Below are 18995 nucleotides of genomic sequence, written 5' to 3' on the forward strand. Positions count from 1 at the left end.
AAAAAATCTTTGAACACCCTGTTTAATAAAATGGATATGATAAATATGCGATAAAATTCCTCAAATTGTACAATTAATATTCGTGTATTCGTTACGAAAATTAAATGTGCTCAATGTTTAGAAATTTGAGTAAAACTTTATGAATTAGTCAATTAGTAAAATTTTAAAATTAGTTTTAACCTGAGACGTCGTTGAAAACAACGTTTACCTGTTTAGATGCGCACTACAGACATCACAATCCACCATTTTGGGTCCTCTGGAGTCAGAGCCCAGTTGAGAAGGTTGGTAGGACTCTTGACAAGACACTGTCGATTGAACTATCACATTCTTAACACGGGAACCTCTGATGATTCTATTTGAATGAATGGCGATGAAACTTCCATAAACTTACAGGGCTTCAGGTTTAGAATGTTTGTTTCCGAAATCTTAAATCCATCAATTCCGGGAGAAATCCTGACGGAGAAGCCGTAAAATTTCTGCGTAGCATTTGGCCTCGACAGAATTTCATAGCTTCATCTGCTTAAAATAGCATCTTTTTTTATGTAGAGATATCTTGCCTTCGGATGGCAAGTTTTTCTCAAAGAAGACACAAAGAATTCCTTGGTATAGGAACCATTTTCGGACCTCTCTTATGTTTTATTATGATTATTATATTGTAAAATATAATTTGAATTGCTTGGAGTCAATATGACAGTTTTACGTAAACGAATATTTGGCTGTGCTGGCTTAAAACACTTACTCTGTGTATCCCAAGGACATAAAATGGTGGATGTTAGCTGTAGTTTTGAATATTTACGGGGGAGAATTAAAAAATGTAAGTAAAACAAGAAAGCGATTAAGAACCGTTTTGAATACTTCAAGTACAGTGCGAATGAGAACTATTTTCAAATAGAAATCCTGAGAAAATATCGATTTCATGGGCTGTTGTATAGAAGGGTAAACGAGGTTAAGGGAGGGTTGTTTTTGTTTTGTTATTGATTAGGACGGTGATGTAATAAAATAATATAATATCTAAATAAGCGTGCATTTACGCTGACGACGTTTTTGAGGTTCCGGTCTAAGTACAGCCCGAACAGCTTCGTCGAATACTTGCTTTAAACCACGTTGTGTTAATGCTGAACATTCCATATATTTAACAGCACGAATTTTATTTGCTAATTTTTGGCCTTGCTCACGTTTTATTGGCGATAGACCTTGTTCGGCTAATGCTGTTAATGTTTCACGATCATCTCGAAGATCTATTTTTGTGCCTGAAAGTAATTGAAAATACTGTATCAAAGCCAGATACGCAATGTCTTTCTAAAAAAAAAATGAAGAAGTTTTGATAACGTGGTAGTCCAGACCTAAGCGTGGATGGAGCTTAAACGATAATTTTGACATTAAACTGAATTAGTTTGAATATTATTTTCATATTTAAAATTGTCATAAAACAAACTAGATTAAAAATGTTTAAATACATTTTTCAAAATAAATTTCGCATCCTAAGAAAAAAAAAGAAGGGGGCGTTAAATACTGGTTGCCTGTAGAGTATAATCTGCTTAAAAATAGCACTTCTTACCCAGAGACGTCTCGCCTTCAGGTGATAGGTTTTTCTCAAGTAGGACACAGAGGACTCTTTGGCCTAGGTACTAAAAATCTAAAGTAAACTAAAAATCAGGATTGTAAAATATACTTACCAACTAATATCATTGGGGCATCAGGACAGTGATGTTTTATTTCTGGATACCATTTAGATGTAACATTTTCAAAAGATGATGGACTCGTTACACTAAAACATATTAGAAAGACGTCTGTTTGTGGATACGATAATGGTCGTAATCGATCGTAATCTTCTTGGCCAGCTGTATCCCATAATCCTAAACTTACTGGTATACCATCAACAACCATTGGTGCTGAATAATTATCAAACCTAGCAACAAAAAAAAAACAAGAAATATAACACTTTCGAGTCAAAAAGGTCAAATAATCTGGAAAAATGGACGCACAATTACGATTTTAAATCTAGGAGTTAATTTGGATCGGTATCTAGGAGTTTTTTTTTGATATTTATATCCAAATCTAAGGTTATTTTTAATTTTTTTGTTATTTAAGGAAGATACCCTCCAAACGGTGGCATTAAGCGGATCAAAAAACCGCTATATACCAATTTTGACTGCTTTTGCCCCCTTCCCTACTCCAAATATGCCTAATCCCGAAATTAAAGAGTGAAGTGAAGGATTATTTAAATAAGAAACATGCAAATCGAAGTTTTAAGCCCACAATTTAACACAGGTCATCGGTAAACCGGAATTTGTTGAGTTTCTGACAAAAGTTGTTTGTCTTTAAATAAGTAATAGTTTACAAAAATTAAAAAAAACACGCTTTTGTAACTAGCTGAACTAAAAGTAGAAACTTATTTCTATAATTTCAAAGGTCATTTTCCTATCTAATCGTGCGAATTCCTTTACGGCGGTATCTCGAAAACTACTCATCCAGTCGCAAATGAACTAAATTTTTTAGACTTCTTTATCGTAGATATATTCCAAAAACAGAGACAAGCAAAATTTTAAATTTCTCATTTAGGATAAAACGCCCTATCGATAAAATTCCAAAAATCAAAAAACAGAGAAAATCGATAAAATCATAAAAAGTCTATTTGCAGTTAGAATAAAAGCCTTTGTCTACGGTAATAAAACTCGTGATTTTTATAAGAATTCTCGCTTGATATTTCCTGATAATTCTCTATTATCTTAGTTACAATAGCCCAATGAATATGAATATGCTCGAACTTTATATTCCTAAAGTTTTGCTCATTTTTCCCAACTTAAATGAATCACCTATAATTATCAAACCTAGCAAAAAAAAGAAGAAATGTAACATTTTCAAGTCAAGAAGATCAAATAACCTAGAAAATTGGACGCACAATTACGATTTTAAATCTAGGAGTAATTTGGATTGGTATTTAGGAGTTTTTTTGGATCTTTAAACCTAAATATAAGGTTAATTTTAAGTTTCTTGGTATACAATCTAAAAATGAAAGGAGGATACAATCTAAAGCTAAACGTTGGCTAAAATAGCTAAAAATTGAAAGATAATTGCAGAAAATTGATATTTAGGATTTTTTTGAGTCACTGAGTCCATGTATATTCCAAAAACAGAGACAACCAAAAAAGTCTATTTGCGATTAGAATAAAACCCATTATGTACGGTAATAAAACTCTGATTTTCCTGATTAGCCCTATATGAATATGAATTTTTTATTCTTAATGATTTGCCCATTTTGACCCTCCTTAAAAAAATCACCCATTAAAACTTAATATAAATAAAAAATAAAAATATTCCCAACATCCCTATTTTATCCTACGAGTTCAAAATCCTTAAATTCCCGGTTTCGGCTTTTAACACCCTGTTTGTACTTATTAAAAACAATTAAAGAAAAAAAAGTTGCCAATGAAAATTAGAAATTTCAAACAAGTAAACTTTCTCTTGGTATATATTTAAAGATTAAAACAAAAAGAAAAATGATTTTACTTACACAGTAGGAACATATTCACCAGGAAAACTGTCTGTCGTATACGAAATTAACATACATGTTTTTCCAACGGTACCATCTCCAACGACAACACATTTAATAGGCCGCCCGGAAGACATTATGTCTGTAAAATTATTAAAATTCTACTTAAAACATTTTTGGTATTCTCCTTTTTTGGGAGTAAGGTTATTATTTGTTTTGGTTAAGTAAGCTAACACTGGGCTGGGCACTAATTTCATTTAACTTGTATGAAAATTTTATTGAAATTGATTACAATTCATGAACTTTATTAATAATGAAAATTCACCTGTTTTTCTTTAATTTATGTTTTCTTTTTTAATTCCTAATCACATATATTTACAAGAAACTCACAAAAAACAGTTTTCTACATGAAAAGTTTTTTTTTTAATTCACATTTGTATATTCATACACTTCAGTGGATTTTTATGTAATAAGCATGCGCAACATTAGATGAGTCAGTTTTTTAATTTTATATTTAATTTGTTTTTTATTAATTAACAATTTTTTATTACATTAAATAATTAAATATTTACATAATAATTTATAATTATAATTTTGTTTCAATTTCTTCATTTTCTTTTCTTCATGCATAATGTTTAATTATATTATCTTAAATTTTGATAGTTTTGAATAGAATGTAAATGTTTTGAATATATAACAAGTAAAAATAACAATTAAATAACTAATTGTTTAAATCTTCTACTGATCGATCAACGCACAGCTAAATCGAAGCCTGAAATTTTGTACACACGTTCTTTAAGCAACTTAAGTGAGCACTAAGAAGGGATTTTCGGAAATTCATCCTCTTAGGGGCTCAAAAGGGGGATATGAATTTAGTATATGGGAACTGCATGTTAATAATTGTATAGACAAATTTAGATCAACCTATGTTATAATGTTACCAAGTTTTTTTTAATATACAATATTTACAATATTAAAAAAATAATCATTCTTCTCCCAAGCGATATGATATGAATGCTTCTTTATAAATCGAAAATCTAAAAATAATTTTGATCCAAAAAGTAAAAAAATCCAGTTAATTTAATGATTGGTTGCAGAGTTTCTGAGATATCGCAATATTTGGATCGATTTTAGGCCGTATTTCAAAAACTATTCGACCAGTCATCAAATTTATCCGATTTTTGTACTTTTTGGATTAAAATTACCTTATATACTGAGTTTTATCGAAATTGGAGATTAAAAAAATTTACCGATTTTTTTGCAATTTGCAACCCCTTTGAAAAAATCAAGAAAACGATAAAAAAAATTATTTTGAAATTTGATGAAACTCGGTGGATGGGGTAATCATTGTAAGACTTTTCACAATTCATTTATAATAGTATTCTGAACATTCATACCAATTTTTAGCTCTATGGGAATTTTTGTTACCTTCAAAGTGTAATTTGACTGGATAATTTTCTTACATCTACGTATTTGTATTTCTAATAATATTTGAATAAAGCGCTAATTGTAGCGATAGTAGTGTCATCTGGGTTTTCAATACCAATAATATTTTTGACAAATGATTCTTGAAGTGTTTATCATTTGTTTAGTTGTTTATCGTCATATCGTGTTTACATTTCAAAATCAATAGACGAATGTGCAAAGGCATTGTGTTAAAAACTATTTTGTGAAAAATACAAAACTTTATAATGGTGCGTGAAAAGAAAATATCACCGAAAAAGTTAGACAAAAAACTAGAAAACTGGAGTTTCGTTAATTCGAAAGCTATCATCAATGAAAAACCAAAAAAATTAAGCCTAGCATTGGAAATCACACATAAACAACCGAACGAAGAAAATGAAAAATTGTATTATTTAGGAAATTTATGTATCGGAACAATATCTTTCGATGATGTTATTCAACCAAAGAAATGGGATCGTTCGAAACATATTATTGTAAAAATAAATTCCGATTCGATTATAGTCGAAAGTTATTTTCCGGTTGATTTTTTTCAAGGTTCGTTTTGCACATCTATTTAACTATTTAAAAGTATAACTTTGTAATGGCTCGCGAATGGTATCACATAAAATAGATATTTCTAAAATACCATAAAATTATACTTCATTACATTATTGACAAATATTTTTTATTTAATTGTTCCTCAACAAACGTTAATTTCTTTAAAACATCAGGTTGTAAACCAGGATCCATGTTATTATCCGCTGTGAAATATTCATTTTTTATTTTAAATTTATGACAAATACAACAAAATCCGGTAATCTTTATTAATTTTTAAATCAAACCAACAACGATGTCATACATTATATACTTCAAAATTCAAATTCTTTTGAGCAATCTCAAAATTTTCTGCATACATTTTAAAATTAATATCCTCTCGATAAAGATATAATTCTTTTTGATCTTGTTTTCGTCGTTTCCGATGATCACGCATTAATGATCGATTACGATCACTCTCTTTACGACCCGTCACCGTACGACGTCGTTGTATTTTATTGCTAAAATTACAATTAATTAATAAATAACTTTAAAATTATAATAACTATAATTAAAATTTTTTCATTTCTTGTATTAATATCACTTAATTTTTTTAGTTATTCTACTGTAGAACTGCAAAAATTAATTGTTTATGTTTTGTTATCACGTTTTTTGTATTTTTCATTATGACGTTTTTTAATGCTTGAAAGAATCTACAGATGGCCACTCAATTAAAATTAATATTAAATGTAGCCAATTATATATTAGTATTAGATGTAGCTCATAGATGGCGCCACTGTCTCTGCATATTTATTGATATATACATTGTAATAAATAAAAAATACTGTTGTTTTTTATTATTTATTATTTATATAATTTTTTCTAAAAATAATATTGATAACACATCTAGACATAAATATGGAACTACAACATTTCATTTCATGTCTAAATCTTTTGTATTTTTTTTGTAAAGTTTACCACCAAAAAGTTACATTTTAACCTAGTAGAGGCTCGCTTCGCTCGCCTGATTAGAATTATTCTGACTGATAATACTTTATTCCTTTTAGATTTAATATCGTCCCCTAATTTATATTTTAAAATAAAAATTGATGGAGAAAATGTAATTCTTGAATTAAGTTTAAAGTTATTGGACGAAACTGAACCGGTTAAATTAAAGTATAAAAAATTATTGAAACGAATTTTAATTTTATTTTTTCGTGATGATTGTGGTAAGTTTAAATGAGCTTAGACTTTTTTTTTGTGTTTTCTTTTCTATCAGTTCTTTCCTCAGTATTCTTTATTTTAAATGAATCATGTTGTTTTGTTTTACAGTTTTCGAATTCGATGAGAAAAATTGGAAAAAGAAACACGATATTGATGAATTGTACAAAGCAATACGTTTATACGCAAATATTGAAAATAAAAATTATTCATATGATGTTCAACATCCAAATTTAAAGCCCACGTTACGACCATACCAAGCACAAGCTGTTCAATGGATGTTAAATCGTGAACATAATGCATTATGTATTGATGGTAAGTTTTCAGTCAAAGATAATAATAATAAAACATAAGCAAGAGACCGCTAGGGATTTTTAGCACCTAGGCCAAGGGATCCTCCGTCCCCTCCTTGAGAACAACCTATCACCCGAAGGCAAGACGTCTTCGGGTAAGAGACTCAGAAAGAGGCGATCACAGTCGAATGGCCTAGCTGTGGTTATACACAGTTTAGCCGGTCGCATGCCGTGCGCAAAGTCCCAGTAATCGGGATTGGCTTGTCGTAGCCATTCCTTGATTCGGTAAATTACGGAGTATCTTGCTAGTGAAGTTACAGGCGCAGGTGAATTCGGAAATTTAGAATTTTACTTTTCTACAGGATCTTTTAAACAGAGAATTACAGAATGAAAATTAATTTTCCAGGCGAAATTCATCCAGCTTACCATAAACTTAATTTACCAAACAATGAAATTTTATATGTTAATGCTATTACCATGCATATTACCAATACCCCACCATTAATTCAATCTGAACTAACTGGTGGAATTCTAGCTGATGAAATGGGATTAGGAAAAACCGTTGAAGTGTTAGCCTGTATTTTATGTAATCCAAGGAAATTGGATACGAAACGTGACGATGATAAAATGGAAACCGATGAGATATTGATTGATACACAAGACAAAAAGAAAATTCCTAAAAATAAAAATAAAGTTCGAAATCAACAGGATAATTTAAATGGATTTAAAAAAATTCGTAAATCAATCGAAATGGATCACGATTATGTTCCAAAAATTAAGGATAATAGTAATAAAGTTAATAAAAAACGTAAAATATGGCGAAAACGTAAAGTTTGGAAAAATAAAATTTTTAACAAGAAAACAGAAAGGAAACGTATTAAGACGAATATTGTTTCGGACGATTCGGAAAATGATGAATCAGTACCAGAAAGTAGACAATCATCCGATCTGGAGGCTTGCGAAACAAAAAATAATGATAAAAGAAAGAAAACGTCTAGAATGATTGTCTCGTCTAGTGAGGATGAAGCCAACGAAGATGATATTCCACATTCGCAGCAATCTTCTTCTGAGGTAATTAAATCTCATGATGCTTTTTCTCCCCTCCGGACGAAACGTGTCAATTCTTCAGATCCTCATGTTCATTGTCACCTGAGGCGAAGCCGATTTTTTTTGCTCCCTAGATGTGTAATAAATATGCTAATTTCGTTTTTTTATGCAACACCTTTTTTTTTGGCAGGAAAACGATGATGTCCCACTCGCTCAATTAATTCCTCCTAAACAAGAAAATGATAGTCCACATTCTACCGAAAATGTAACCCCCAGTGATGATATTCCTACTAAAAAAAAGGTTAAAAAAGAAAAATTAACCACTGAAAAAGTTGCTAAAAAACCTGCTAGCTCAATAAAACAATTCTGTAATCTTTGGTACGAATCAAAATTAGCCGAAGTCAAAGTGAATGCTCTTCGTGAACGGCCAACAGAAGTTTTAGCCGTTCAATGTTTATGTGGTGATTTTCAATGTTTCGGTGATGAAGTTATTTGTCAGGATTGCGGTAAGAAACAACATCGACTGTGTGTTAGTTATTCTGGTGATCCTTCGAAGTATTGCTGTCCACAATGTTGGGAGAAAAGGGTACGTAGTTATAATTTAAAAAAAAAGCAAACTATTTAAATATTCTGCATATCGTTTAACTTTTTCTTCGAAATTTTCATCTAATTCTTTCGATTTAAAATACAAATTTTTGTGGTAAACTCATGTAAGATTTTGTAAATTTACCAAAATAAAGCTTTTTCTAAACAGAACTCAATATATGTAGGATGTTTAAACAATTCACTGGACAAATTATTAAATGTATTTTTTTTTCAGCCTTTAATTAAAACTGCTGCAACTCTTATAATAACTCCGTCGCCACTAAGCAAACAATGGATTACCGAAATAAAACGGCACGTAACACGTAACGGTTTACGTGTCTTAGTTTATAAAGGCCTCAGTACAACTGGATACTTGTATCCAGAAAGTATTGCCGAATATGATATTGTATTAACAACATATTCAGTCCTACAAAGTGAAATTCGATATGTGGATATTGATTCATCTAGGAGGTAAGTCATGGCACATATTTCAATTTATGAAATACTTTAAACTAAACAATATTCAGTTTTAATTCTATGAAATTCATGGAATTATTACAGAGTGGAACTTGAGTTAGTAAAGTTCATCACTAGTTGTATGACCTACAAGGCCGCCACTGGTCTTTAGAATCGTTTATGCATGGCTGGAAATTTATAAAAGCTGTTGTCAAGGTCATGCTTACTAACTGGTTTCTCTAAAAAAAAAAAATTATTTTCGATGTTTACTTATTAAGGCTTCGTACAACGATCATCTCGTTCTTTTGAGAATCCCTGAAAGTTAAAATTCCCGGTGATGAAAATTTTCGTATTTTTAAAATACGACTATTTGTCATTAAAAATATTTTTAATTTTTTAAATAAATAAATAAAAAATTTTCAGTATGCGATTTGAGAAGAAATATCATGTGGGAACATCCCCATTACTATCATTGGAATGGTGGCGTATTTGTTTGGATGAAGCACAACTTGTAGAAGGTGCAACGAGTAATGTAGCTAACATGGCAAGAAAATTGAATGCTGTTCATAAGTGGGCAGTTTCTGGTACACCAGCTCAAAGGGGAATACCAGGTAAGGATTTTAAATTCTGTAAAAATTTAATGTTTCAACTTTTAAATTCTATACAAAAAAATTATATTCATTTCAAAAGCGTAAAAAAAAAACAACACAAATTTTAAAATATTAGACGGTAAAATTGATCCTAACTTTACATTTTCGTTGGAATCTTTGTTTTGGGTATAGATTTTCAAAATTATTGTGCATTAAAATCTTCATCTCTAGGGCTTGGATTATATGTAAATCTATTAAATCGTAGCCCCTGCGCATTATCTAAATCCTGCTGTTCACTTTTTCCAAAAATACCATAAAACAATGCTCCACAAATAAATAGGAACATATATGAAAATTGACGAAAGAAAATCTGAAATTAAAGTAAAGTAGTTAGTAATAAGTAGTTAAATTAGAAAATAATTTTAACACAAGTGAAAACAAACAATTGACTGAGTTAATTGTTGAAATACCATGCATAGACAGTGTTGATTACTCTATCACATTACACATACATACATGTCACACATACGTAACTGATATATATAATACTATAATACATACTATAAATTTTCGCCTAATTTGCGCCCTCGCGGGTAAACAGTGATGTTTACGAAAAAAAATTGTTTATTTTTTGATAAGGAAGATTTTTTTAAACTTTTGTTCTATCTCTAACGGTTTACAAGAATACGCTGCAACTCTTGTTACAGAGTTATTTTTTGATTGATTATAGTTGCTTTTTCATTGGTTTATACTTACATTGTCTATAATTCTGAAAATATGAAAATCCATGTAATCTGATAACAACATAAACAAATAATTTGACATTAACATCATGTTCCTCATTGCAATTGTAATTCCAGCATATTTTCCCGAAATTTCTAAATAATTTACATACAATCCAATAAACGGTAAATAAAAAACAATCGTTGTAAGATACGATGCTATATTGTACCAAACTGGAGATAAATCATCCACATAACCAATTCCAAATGTCAAAAATAGGATCCATGCGATCCAAGATAGAAGTACATTTGTTATCAAACCACCACTTATATGAATTTTTCTTAAAATTATTTTTCGAATTGACGTTTTTTGTAAAAGTAAATCAATTGCATAACTGGTTACAAGAATTGAAATTAAGCGAACGGAATTATTGATTAATAATTGTTTTTTGTCCATTGACACCGATATTAGCGGTATTGATAAATTGTATAAATAATCAACTATGATTAACGTAGCTATTGGCGTGTTCTTCAAGATTTTTTTCCAAGGAATTGACGGTACCGGAATTTCGTGGGTTATGGTTATAGTTTTTTGTAAATATGTTAATTCTTGTTCCATTATACTTGGATGTTGAGACGGATGTTCAAATGCAAATCGACGCCACGTAAAATGCCATAATATTCCTATCAAACCATACATATGTAAAATATTTTCCAGCTTAAAGCTACATGTTGATATTAGATTAAATATTAGCCGACCAGAAAGTATTCCTGTATATCCTATTGCAACTAATGTTGTACGTTCTGATGGTGGAGCCCAATATCGCCATATTGAATAAAATGCAGGCAATGCAGCTCCCTGGAAAAATAATAATTATTAAATTAAAGAGTGACTGTCTTACCTCCTTGCTTATGGAATAAATGTGAAAGTAAACTCTGCCTGTCTGTCTGTATGTATGATACGAAATCACGCCAAAACTACTAAACCGATTTAGATGAAATTTGATACAGAGATAGTCTAACTACTTTTTAATGGGGAAAAAGGGCTGTGAAATGTTGAAATAGGGATTGAAAGAGACGTGCTTTAAAAAATTAAAAAGTTCTGTATTGATTAAACTCAAATTTTGACACAATATACTACCAGCTTCCAGGATTGTTTTTATCTATTTTTAACCTTCATGGGGAGTGGAAGGCGGGACGTGAAAGTGGGAATGAACATTCGAATATTTTCAAATATATCCAAGTGGCGTATCAAATAAAAGAGGATGGCATGTACATTACAAAACTGTAAACCCGACGCAAGGGGATATGGGGGTAGGGATGAAAGTGAGGATGAACGATAGAATATTTTCAAATATACCCAAATATGATATCAAATAAAAGAGCATGCTAAAACTTTTTGAGCATGTTGTCAGTACCTAAATAAAGTAAATAAAACATAAAAAAAAGATACGATTAACTTTCTTTTCATTATAACTCGGTTAATTTTCGTGCAAATGACTTGAAATTTTTTTCATTTTCAAAGTTTTTTTTAGTACAAAAATTGTACTTATTTGACGTCAAATTCACTTATTTGACGTTAAATACTCCGAATTTCAATCGCCAATAACTCGACAAGTATTGACTTTTCGAAATATACTTGAATGTCATTTTTTGCTTAGAAATAACGCCTCTTCAAGTTAATTTATAGTCTCAATTTGTTGACCACTCTTGATCAAGAAAAACGGCATTAAAACACTTACCAGAAAAAGACCTTGAAAAAATGCAACTATTACAATTCCTGATTCATGCCAGCCGTAGCGTATTATCATTGGAAATATAAATGTCGTCATCGAAGTAATCGAAATGCAAATTCCAAATAAACGTGTAGCTGAATATTTGTAACTAAATATAGCTGCAGGTATTTGTACAAGAATGAAGGCGAGTGCGTACGAAATATTTGCGTTTACAGCATGTCTATTATCAACCTAGAAAACAAAATCGTTTTGTTAATTACATATTTTCATTAAAAAAATTGCATCTTAGTTATTTAATATACATACATTAAGGCTGACTGACCAGTTCTGTTCTAACATTTAACTGACTGACTGACATTACTGTTATTTATATGGTATACACAATCTGTATAATAGCTTTAGTAAATTCAGATAACTTTTTTGATCTGGCTTTCTCAATTTTGTTAGATCTTTTATATCGTTGAAAACTAAATATTTTGAATTTTTTGTGCAAAATCATTTATAGTCGCATGTAATTAGAATGCAAGTTTAGCGTATGATCAAAATTTAGGCCTGATTCTAGATGCAAATAATAAAGCCATCCTCATCATTTTTTACCTTTTAATCTTGTATCATGCGGACTGTCGGTAGAAGTGAAAACTTAAAACTTTGGAATAACTGTGTTACTTACTAAATAAGGTGCGTATGTAAACAATGAAGTTCCAACTGCAAAACCAATATGACATTAAATTGCCACTATGTAGCGTAAAAACCGAACGCGTGAAATTCTTTTTGATATTGGTAAATTATTCCTACAAAATTAATCTTATTTATTTATTAAATTTACATACAAATAAATTTACTAATTTCAGTATTTACATTGTTGTATCTCCATTATTGGTGTTTCTCATTGTAGTAACTGTTACAACTCCATTGTTATCCATTACATTAATTTTTTGTTTAATACTAAACAATATTTACTTATGGCTTCAAGCTTGTATGAGTAAATAAGTCTTATCTTACTTGTATCAATAAAGGTCCGCGCGGAGGGTCAAAAATAATAATAAATTATCAATTTTTGGTTATAGATTGTATAAGCGCGAACAAACTCAAAATGAATGTTTATCGTTGTTCTTTTCATTTCTGAATATGTTTTCGACTCTCGTGTCCGACGCGGCTGGCGCGTAGATGACGTAATCTGGATGTCCGATTTTCACTCACTTTTCGCCAATAATTCGCTGAATGTTGTATTCCAAGTGAAAATAATCTAAAGGGATTATATGGCACAATTTTGCAGGCCAATTAACAAATTCCAGATGTTGCAGGCTAATTAACAGGCCATTACGTGAAATTTCAACTATTGTAGCAAAAAATCTAACCTAATTCAATACAATTTTAAAATTTTCAACAATTAACAAGTATTGCTCTGACATGAATCTATTCATTATGAAATGACAAACCAACTTTACTATAGCCTTAAACCTAAGCGTATCTAAGTGTAGAAAGAGAGAGATTCTTCTAAAGAAAGAGATGCCGTTTCTGTTTCAATTTTCGGAACAAATAATAATTATTTACTGTCAGAAAATTAAAAAATATTTCAAACTTCAATTGGGCGCAATTTTTGTTATCTTTAAGAGGTAAAAACTCCTTTAAGGAAAATTATTTCGGGTTTTTTTAATATTATTAATTTTCAGTTTTCCGAATTTAAAAAAAATTTTTCGGATGAAATATGACTAAAAATTTGGGGTTTCCATTAAAGATATATCAAATAAAAATAATGTCTTTTATTTGGAAAATCATTATTTATTGTTTTTTATAAAAATATAAAATTTATGAAATCAACAACAATTTATTTTAGACATTTATGAAATAAATTTTCGACTTCCATAATTATAATCTACTGATAGTACTTTCCTCTTGCTTCTTTTCGTTGTCCAAATCTTGTTGTTCACTTGTTCCAAAAATACAATACAATAATGCGCCAACCAAAAATAAAACTATGTATAAAAATTTGTTAAAAGTGTGCTGAAATTAATAAGAAGATTGATTAAATTTGATATACAAACTTGAATCGTGTTCTAGGGGTTATAAAACGAATTTATAATGCACTCCCACCCCTCTTAATTAATCAGCTCTCTAATATCAGATAATTTTTTAATAGCCCACAAATGAATCAAATGGATAAAATTTCATTCCGTTCCGTCAAATAGTCGAATTTTTTTCTTCCGATTAACTGCAATAATGACATATTTTTAAGTCGCATTGTCTCCGAAAGCTATCGAATTTTGAAAAAATGTTTTAAATAAAAAAATGTTAGCTTTTTAATCCCCGAATTAAAAAAATAGTGGTATTATAAGTTTGACCGCTATGTGTGTGTGTCTGTCAGTCTGTGGCATTGTAGCGCCTAAACGGATGAACCGATTTTGATTTTTTCTGTTTTGTTTGAAAGGTAATTCAATGGCGAGTGTTCTTAACTATGTTTTAAGTGCGAGTTTAGAGTTCCGTACCCCAAAAAAACTAAAAAATTGGTGATGATAATCAAAATCGGCTCAGATTGGAAAAGGCTTAAAGGAAAAAGGAAATTTAATGGAAAATCTTCTTAGATATGTTTCAAATGCGAGTTTAGGATTTCGTACCCGAAAAATTTTTCGGGGGTTTTTTAAATTTTGTAAATTTCACTTAATTTTCTAATTTAAAGTGATATTCTATCTCTTACGTTATTCTATCTCTTATTCTAAATTGAATATTAAAGCTATCTCCCAATCTGATGTTAGAACATTATATCCCCCATCAAACTCTACAACTTTAGTTTAAGTTATTTTTTGATCCCCGTATGTGCATCACTTTTAAGTGTTTTATCCTCCATAAATTTGTATACTTACACTATCTATAATTTCAATTTCAAAAATTTCAATCTTAAAATCATCTTTCAACATTGAATACACTTCTATAATCATGTTCGTCAAAGCAATTGTAATTCCAGCATATTGTCCAGCAATGTCCAAATGATTTGCAAATAACGCAACATATGGTAAACAATAAATAATTAGTTCCACATACCATGCTATTATGTGCCCCGTACTAGGATCCCACATAAAATTAGGAACAAATAAAATTACGAGGACACTCAATGTTAAACCACCGCTTATATAAATTTTTCTTAAATTTGTTGTTGAAATTGATGTTTTTCGTAAAAGTAAATCAGCCACATAACTGGTTACAAGAATTATTATTAACTTATTCAGAGAATAAAAGTTCATATAAAAATTATAATTATATAAATCGATTTTCAATGACTGTGGATGTGTTAAATTATGCGAAAAATTAACAAGGATCAATGTAAGTATTGGCATGTTGATCAAGATTTTTTTCCAAGTTATAGATGGCATTGGTGTTTCATGTTTTATTGTAATATTTTGTTGTAAATATGTTAATTCTTGCTGGATTATTCTTGGATGTTGAGAGGGATGCTCAAATGCATGCCAATGCCATGCAAAATACCAAAGAATTCCCAAAATACCATAAAAATATAAAATATTTTGCAATTTAAGTGGACCAGTTGATATAAAATCTGTTGATATACCTTGATAACCACGTGTTGCAATAAAATTAAAAATCACCCAATTTGAAACTAATCCTGTACATCCTATTGCCAGTAATGTTGAACGTTCTAATGGTGGTGCCCAATATCGCCATATTGAATAAAATGAAGGAAATGTTGCTCCCTGCAAATTCATAACAACGAAATAGACCTTTTTCACCGTTTCGCTTTTGTTTCGGGCAGTTGTTAAAAAATTTCCAAGTAAGGTCCAAATCAAAGATTTTACCTCTTTGTAAAACAGCATTGTTAAACAAAGATGGAAGATATGTCGTATCTACTCACTACAAAATTTTTTTAACATACTGCCTGAAAAAAAAATGAAACAGTCTATTAAGGTAGTACGAGCCAAGGCAAGTTTAGATTTGTGATTGAAATTTTTTGTACTTTATTTTGAACTTTGGTGGAATTAAGCAAAATTTTCGATATTTTGAAAATTATTCCAGAAATCGAAAAATGTTATTCTTACTTTTCGTATTATATTGTCAAGTTATAACATAATCCACCATCAAAATTGAAAATATATATATTTTTTATTTGTGTATTCTGATACACACTGTATAAAAAAATGAATATTTAAATAATTACCATAAAAAGACCATGAAATAATGTAACTATCAGGAGTGCTGGATCATTCCATTTTGATATAATTGGAAATAGAAAAGTTACTATCGAGTTACCCAAAATACAGATTCCAAATAAATGTGTAGCTGAATATTTATAACTAAAAATAGCTGCAGGTATTTGTACAAGAATATACATCATCTTGTACCAAAATTTCATAGATTCATCATTATCGGTATACTTGTTTAAATCAAGCTAAAAAAAATTATGAAACATAGCTAAGAACACTTTCCATTAAATTACCTTTCAAACAAAACAAAAAAAAAACATAATCGATTCATCCGTTTATGCGCTACGATGCCACAAACAGACAGACAGGCACGCACACACACACATAGCGGTCAAATTTACAATATCTCTTTTTTTTGTTCGGGGGTTTAAAAATAGCAGTTTTTAAGAGAAATTGCTTTGAAAAAAATCGGACTGTAAAAAGTTGTTCGAAAAAATCGAAAATATTTATATTATTACATATCGTTACTTGAATGTTTTTTCAAGTCTCGGATGAGTCTTATTTTCGACCGCAACCGAAACTATCGTCATATAATCCTTCTTTTTATCCTTACTTGCATGAATCCTAAAATAAATTTTAATTTACTTACGATTTTGTGATAGTACGAAAATATCGAAATCGTTAATATTAAACCAATATGTGATAAAATCGCTAATGTATATCTTTTACTAATTTGATAAAACGGTAAACTTGATGGATTTGAACTTGGTAAATTATTTCTAAAAATAAAAATATTAACATAATCATCAAGTCAAATCATTCGATAATTTAAAATAAAAAATTGCATTCGTATCAAGAACTCGAATAGCCTAATTGGTAGGGCGCTTGACATGAATCCAAAAAGTCCGGGTTCGAGTCCTGGTTCGAGTGTATTCTTTTCAATTCTCTTTAATTTAGATAATTTAAATATTTACATTGTTGTGTCCCCATTATTATTGTTTTCCTGCGTCGTAGGAATTACCTCAGCTTGACTTTCCATTTTTATTTTTTAACAGAGAGACAGGGTCCACCGTTGTTATTATTTTAACTTTAAACTTGTAAACAAATCTTTTAAAAATGATCGTATCGTAAGTTTTTTCGAAAGATATGTAATTGCTTAAAAACTGATCAAGTTACTAGTTTTCTTTTTTTAATTCGAATAATTTGATGTGTTAGTATTATTGTAAAATTCAAATATTCATTAAACATTAATCGGAAATCCATAATTCTTAAGCGATTAAAATCATTTCAGGAAAAAAATCTGCAAAATTTTTTAATGCAATTGTATTATTAGCATCGATTAGGATTGTCTTATCCCAAACAAACAAAAATTGGGTTCAAATTGTAATTTTGGGTCAATTTCAAACCCCACGTTATTGTTATGAAAACAATGTCAAAATTAAACAACTTTAGTCTGCGTATATTTAATAACAACTGCTAAGTACTGAAGAATTTGATCAAACACATTGGCAGCGACGTTGACCTTGTAAAATCTGTGCATAGTGTAGGCGCTAGAAGAGGCTTATTTTTGAAAATATCCTGTAAATGATTCTACAAGAGCTTCCAATTCTCATTTTGCATGTTTATTAATGACTTTTTCCTGAGAAAATGTGACGGAGTAATTTTTCTCAAATTATTCAGAATATAAAAAAACTGTACTTAATTTTTTTTGGGAAAATATAACTACCCTGGGAAAACGCTATCAAAGTTGAACTATTATAACTTATACCAAATCTCTACAAAAAACAACTTCCTGTGACTCCTCTACTCCGCTTTTCTGGATACCAAAATTCATTTATCTGCTAAATCTAGTCCAGTGCCCACTGGAGCGATAAACGTATCTTAGATCATTCTTCAGTTTCTTGAAAAATATTGAGTTAGTAAAATATGCGAAAACATAATTTATTAACCAAAAAACAAATAAAAAAATGAAATGAAATATACATCGTCATGTACCTTAGATCAAAACATACTACTGTACCACTGATCAATGATATTTTTTCGAGTTTGATAGTGTTAGTACAAGTAGAAAAAACGTTTTTTTCATCAAAAGAGCAATTAAAAGAAGAAGTGTTCCCTTGCGTGAACTGTAAAAATTACCAGTATCGAAAACTACCCCGGGTACAATCGGTGGTAGTGATCCAAAGTACATTAGGGTCTAGCCCATGGTGCATTGTAGTTTTGTACCCTATATATCATATTAATAAAATATAAATTTATTTTTTATCAGAAAATGATTAAAATTTAAATTCTTTAAAAAACACATAGTGTGTGGGAATTATGGTGCTATAAATAGAATGTATTTCCAATGTTATATTTAAAAAACTAAATTTAAAAAGAACATTTATATGTGAATTGTGATCCCACTGCGACTTGTTTAATGTTGGTTTTCCCAATATTGCAGATAAATTAGAATAGTTATTCCTTTCTGTCATCGGGAGTGTAACGGTACCTTAATGCTCGCTAATTATTATGGTCGCTAACGTCCGAAATATTGTTTTTTAGGGTTAATCTATTCTATTTTACCCGACTTTTCTAACGTCTCCACGTTTTTAACGATACCTCATTTCCGGAAATCGGTTGAAATGTTTTTACTTCTCGGTGTAATAACGTGATAGGTATAACTGGGCCTGGAATGGGGGGGGGGCTTATCTTGTTTTAAGCGGACCAATGCTCCATTTCTAA

At 30.0% G+C, this 18995-nt stretch overlaps 3 protein-coding genes across 5 annotated transcripts in view; 1 reads left to right on the forward strand and 2 right to left on the reverse strand.

Annotated features, from left to right (window-relative positions):
- Nucleotides 1-3941, reverse strand: LOC123305226 (ras-related C3 botulinum toxin substrate 1). The gene is made up of 4 exons (XM_044886885.1): nucleotides 3819-3941; nucleotides 3515-3635; nucleotides 1677-1909; nucleotides 1-1250 (listed from the first exon to the last, which is right to left on the reverse strand). Exons 2-4 carry the CDS (start codon nucleotides 3628-3630, stop codon nucleotides 1012-1014), a joined length of 588 nt encoding a protein of 195 aa, XP_044742820.1. The 5' UTR covers nucleotides 3631-3635; nucleotides 3819-3941; the 3' UTR covers nucleotides 1-1011.
- A 1159-nt stretch (nucleotides 3942-5100) lies between these two features.
- LOC123295088 (E3 ubiquitin-protein ligase SHPRH) overlaps nucleotides 5101-18995 on the forward strand; it is a 28262-nt gene continuing 14367 nt past the window's right edge. The window contains exons 1-7 of the mRNA XM_044876307.1: nucleotides 5101-5491; nucleotides 6538-6699; nucleotides 6803-7006; nucleotides 7391-8055; nucleotides 8222-8617; nucleotides 8852-9087; nucleotides 9496-9683. Coding sequence (XP_044732242.1) covers nucleotides 5185-5491; nucleotides 6538-6699; nucleotides 6803-7006; nucleotides 7391-8055; nucleotides 8222-8617; nucleotides 8852-9087; nucleotides 9496-9683 — 2158 coding nt within the window. The 5' untranslated portion in view covers nucleotides 5101-5184. The remainder of the gene's footprint in view (nucleotides 5492-6537; nucleotides 6700-6802; nucleotides 7007-7390; nucleotides 8056-8221; nucleotides 8618-8851; nucleotides 9088-9495; nucleotides 9684-18995) is intronic.
- On the reverse strand, nucleotides 9773-17718 carry LOC123306152 (vesicular glutamate transporter 2-like). 3 transcript variants are annotated; one of them, XM_044888048.1, is made up of 6 exons: nucleotides 17246-17718; nucleotides 16921-17050; nucleotides 16286-16516; nucleotides 15809-15824; nucleotides 10419-11227; nucleotides 9773-10032 (listed from the first exon to the last, which is right to left on the reverse strand). In XM_044888048.1, exons 1-6 carry the CDS (start codon nucleotides 17308-17310, stop codon nucleotides 9865-9867), a joined length of 1419 nt encoding a protein of 472 aa, XP_044743983.1. In that variant the 5' UTR covers nucleotides 17311-17718; the 3' UTR covers nucleotides 9773-9864. The 3 variants fall into 3 exon arrangements, with proteins under 3 accessions (XP_044743983.1, XP_044743984.1, XP_044743985.1); XM_044888049.1 differs by lacking the exons at nucleotides 9773-10032; nucleotides 10419-11227 and adding an exon at nucleotides 13968-14124 and having other exon boundaries at nucleotides 14982-15824; XM_044888050.1 differs by lacking the exons at nucleotides 9773-10032; nucleotides 10419-11227; nucleotides 16286-16516 and adding an exon at nucleotides 13968-14124 and having other exon boundaries at nucleotides 14982-15824.

The sequence above is a fragment of the Chrysoperla carnea genome, chromosome 1 (genome assembly GCF_905475395.1).
Source record: "Chrysoperla carnea chromosome 1, inChrCarn1.1, whole genome shotgun sequence".
NCBI lineage: Eukaryota > Metazoa > Arthropoda > Insecta > Neuroptera > Chrysopidae > Chrysoperla > Chrysoperla carnea.

What these genes read in the sequence shown, in the direction of transcription:
- LOC123306152 (XM_044888048.1), bottom strand. Translation starts at nt 17,310, where the DNA reads ATGGAAAGTCAAGCTGAGGTAATTCCTACGACGCAGGAAAACAATAAT. An exon ending in AATAATGGGGACACAACAAT is followed by an intron (nt 17,051 to 17,245) that starts GTAAATATTTAA and finishes TTTTATTTTTAG; the next exon opens with AAATAATTTACCAAGTTCAA. An exon ending in TTTCGTACTATCACAAAATC is followed by an intron (nt 16,517 to 16,920) that starts GTAAGTAAATTA and finishes AATTTTTTTTAG; the next exon opens with CTTGATTTAAACAAGTATAC.
- LOC123305226 (XM_044886885.1), bottom strand. Translation starts at nt 3,630, where the DNA reads ATGTCTTCCGGGCGGCCTATTAAATGTGTTGTCGTTGGAGATGGTACC. An exon ending in GGTGAATATGTTCCTACTGT is followed by an intron (nt 1,910 to 3,514) that starts GTAAGTAAAATC and finishes TTTTGTTGCTAG; the next exon opens with GTTTGATAATTATTCAGCAC. An exon ending in TGCCCCAATGATATTAGTTG is followed by an intron (nt 1,251 to 1,676) that starts GTAAGTATATTT and finishes AATTACTTTCAG; the next exon opens with GCACAAAAATAGATCTTCGA.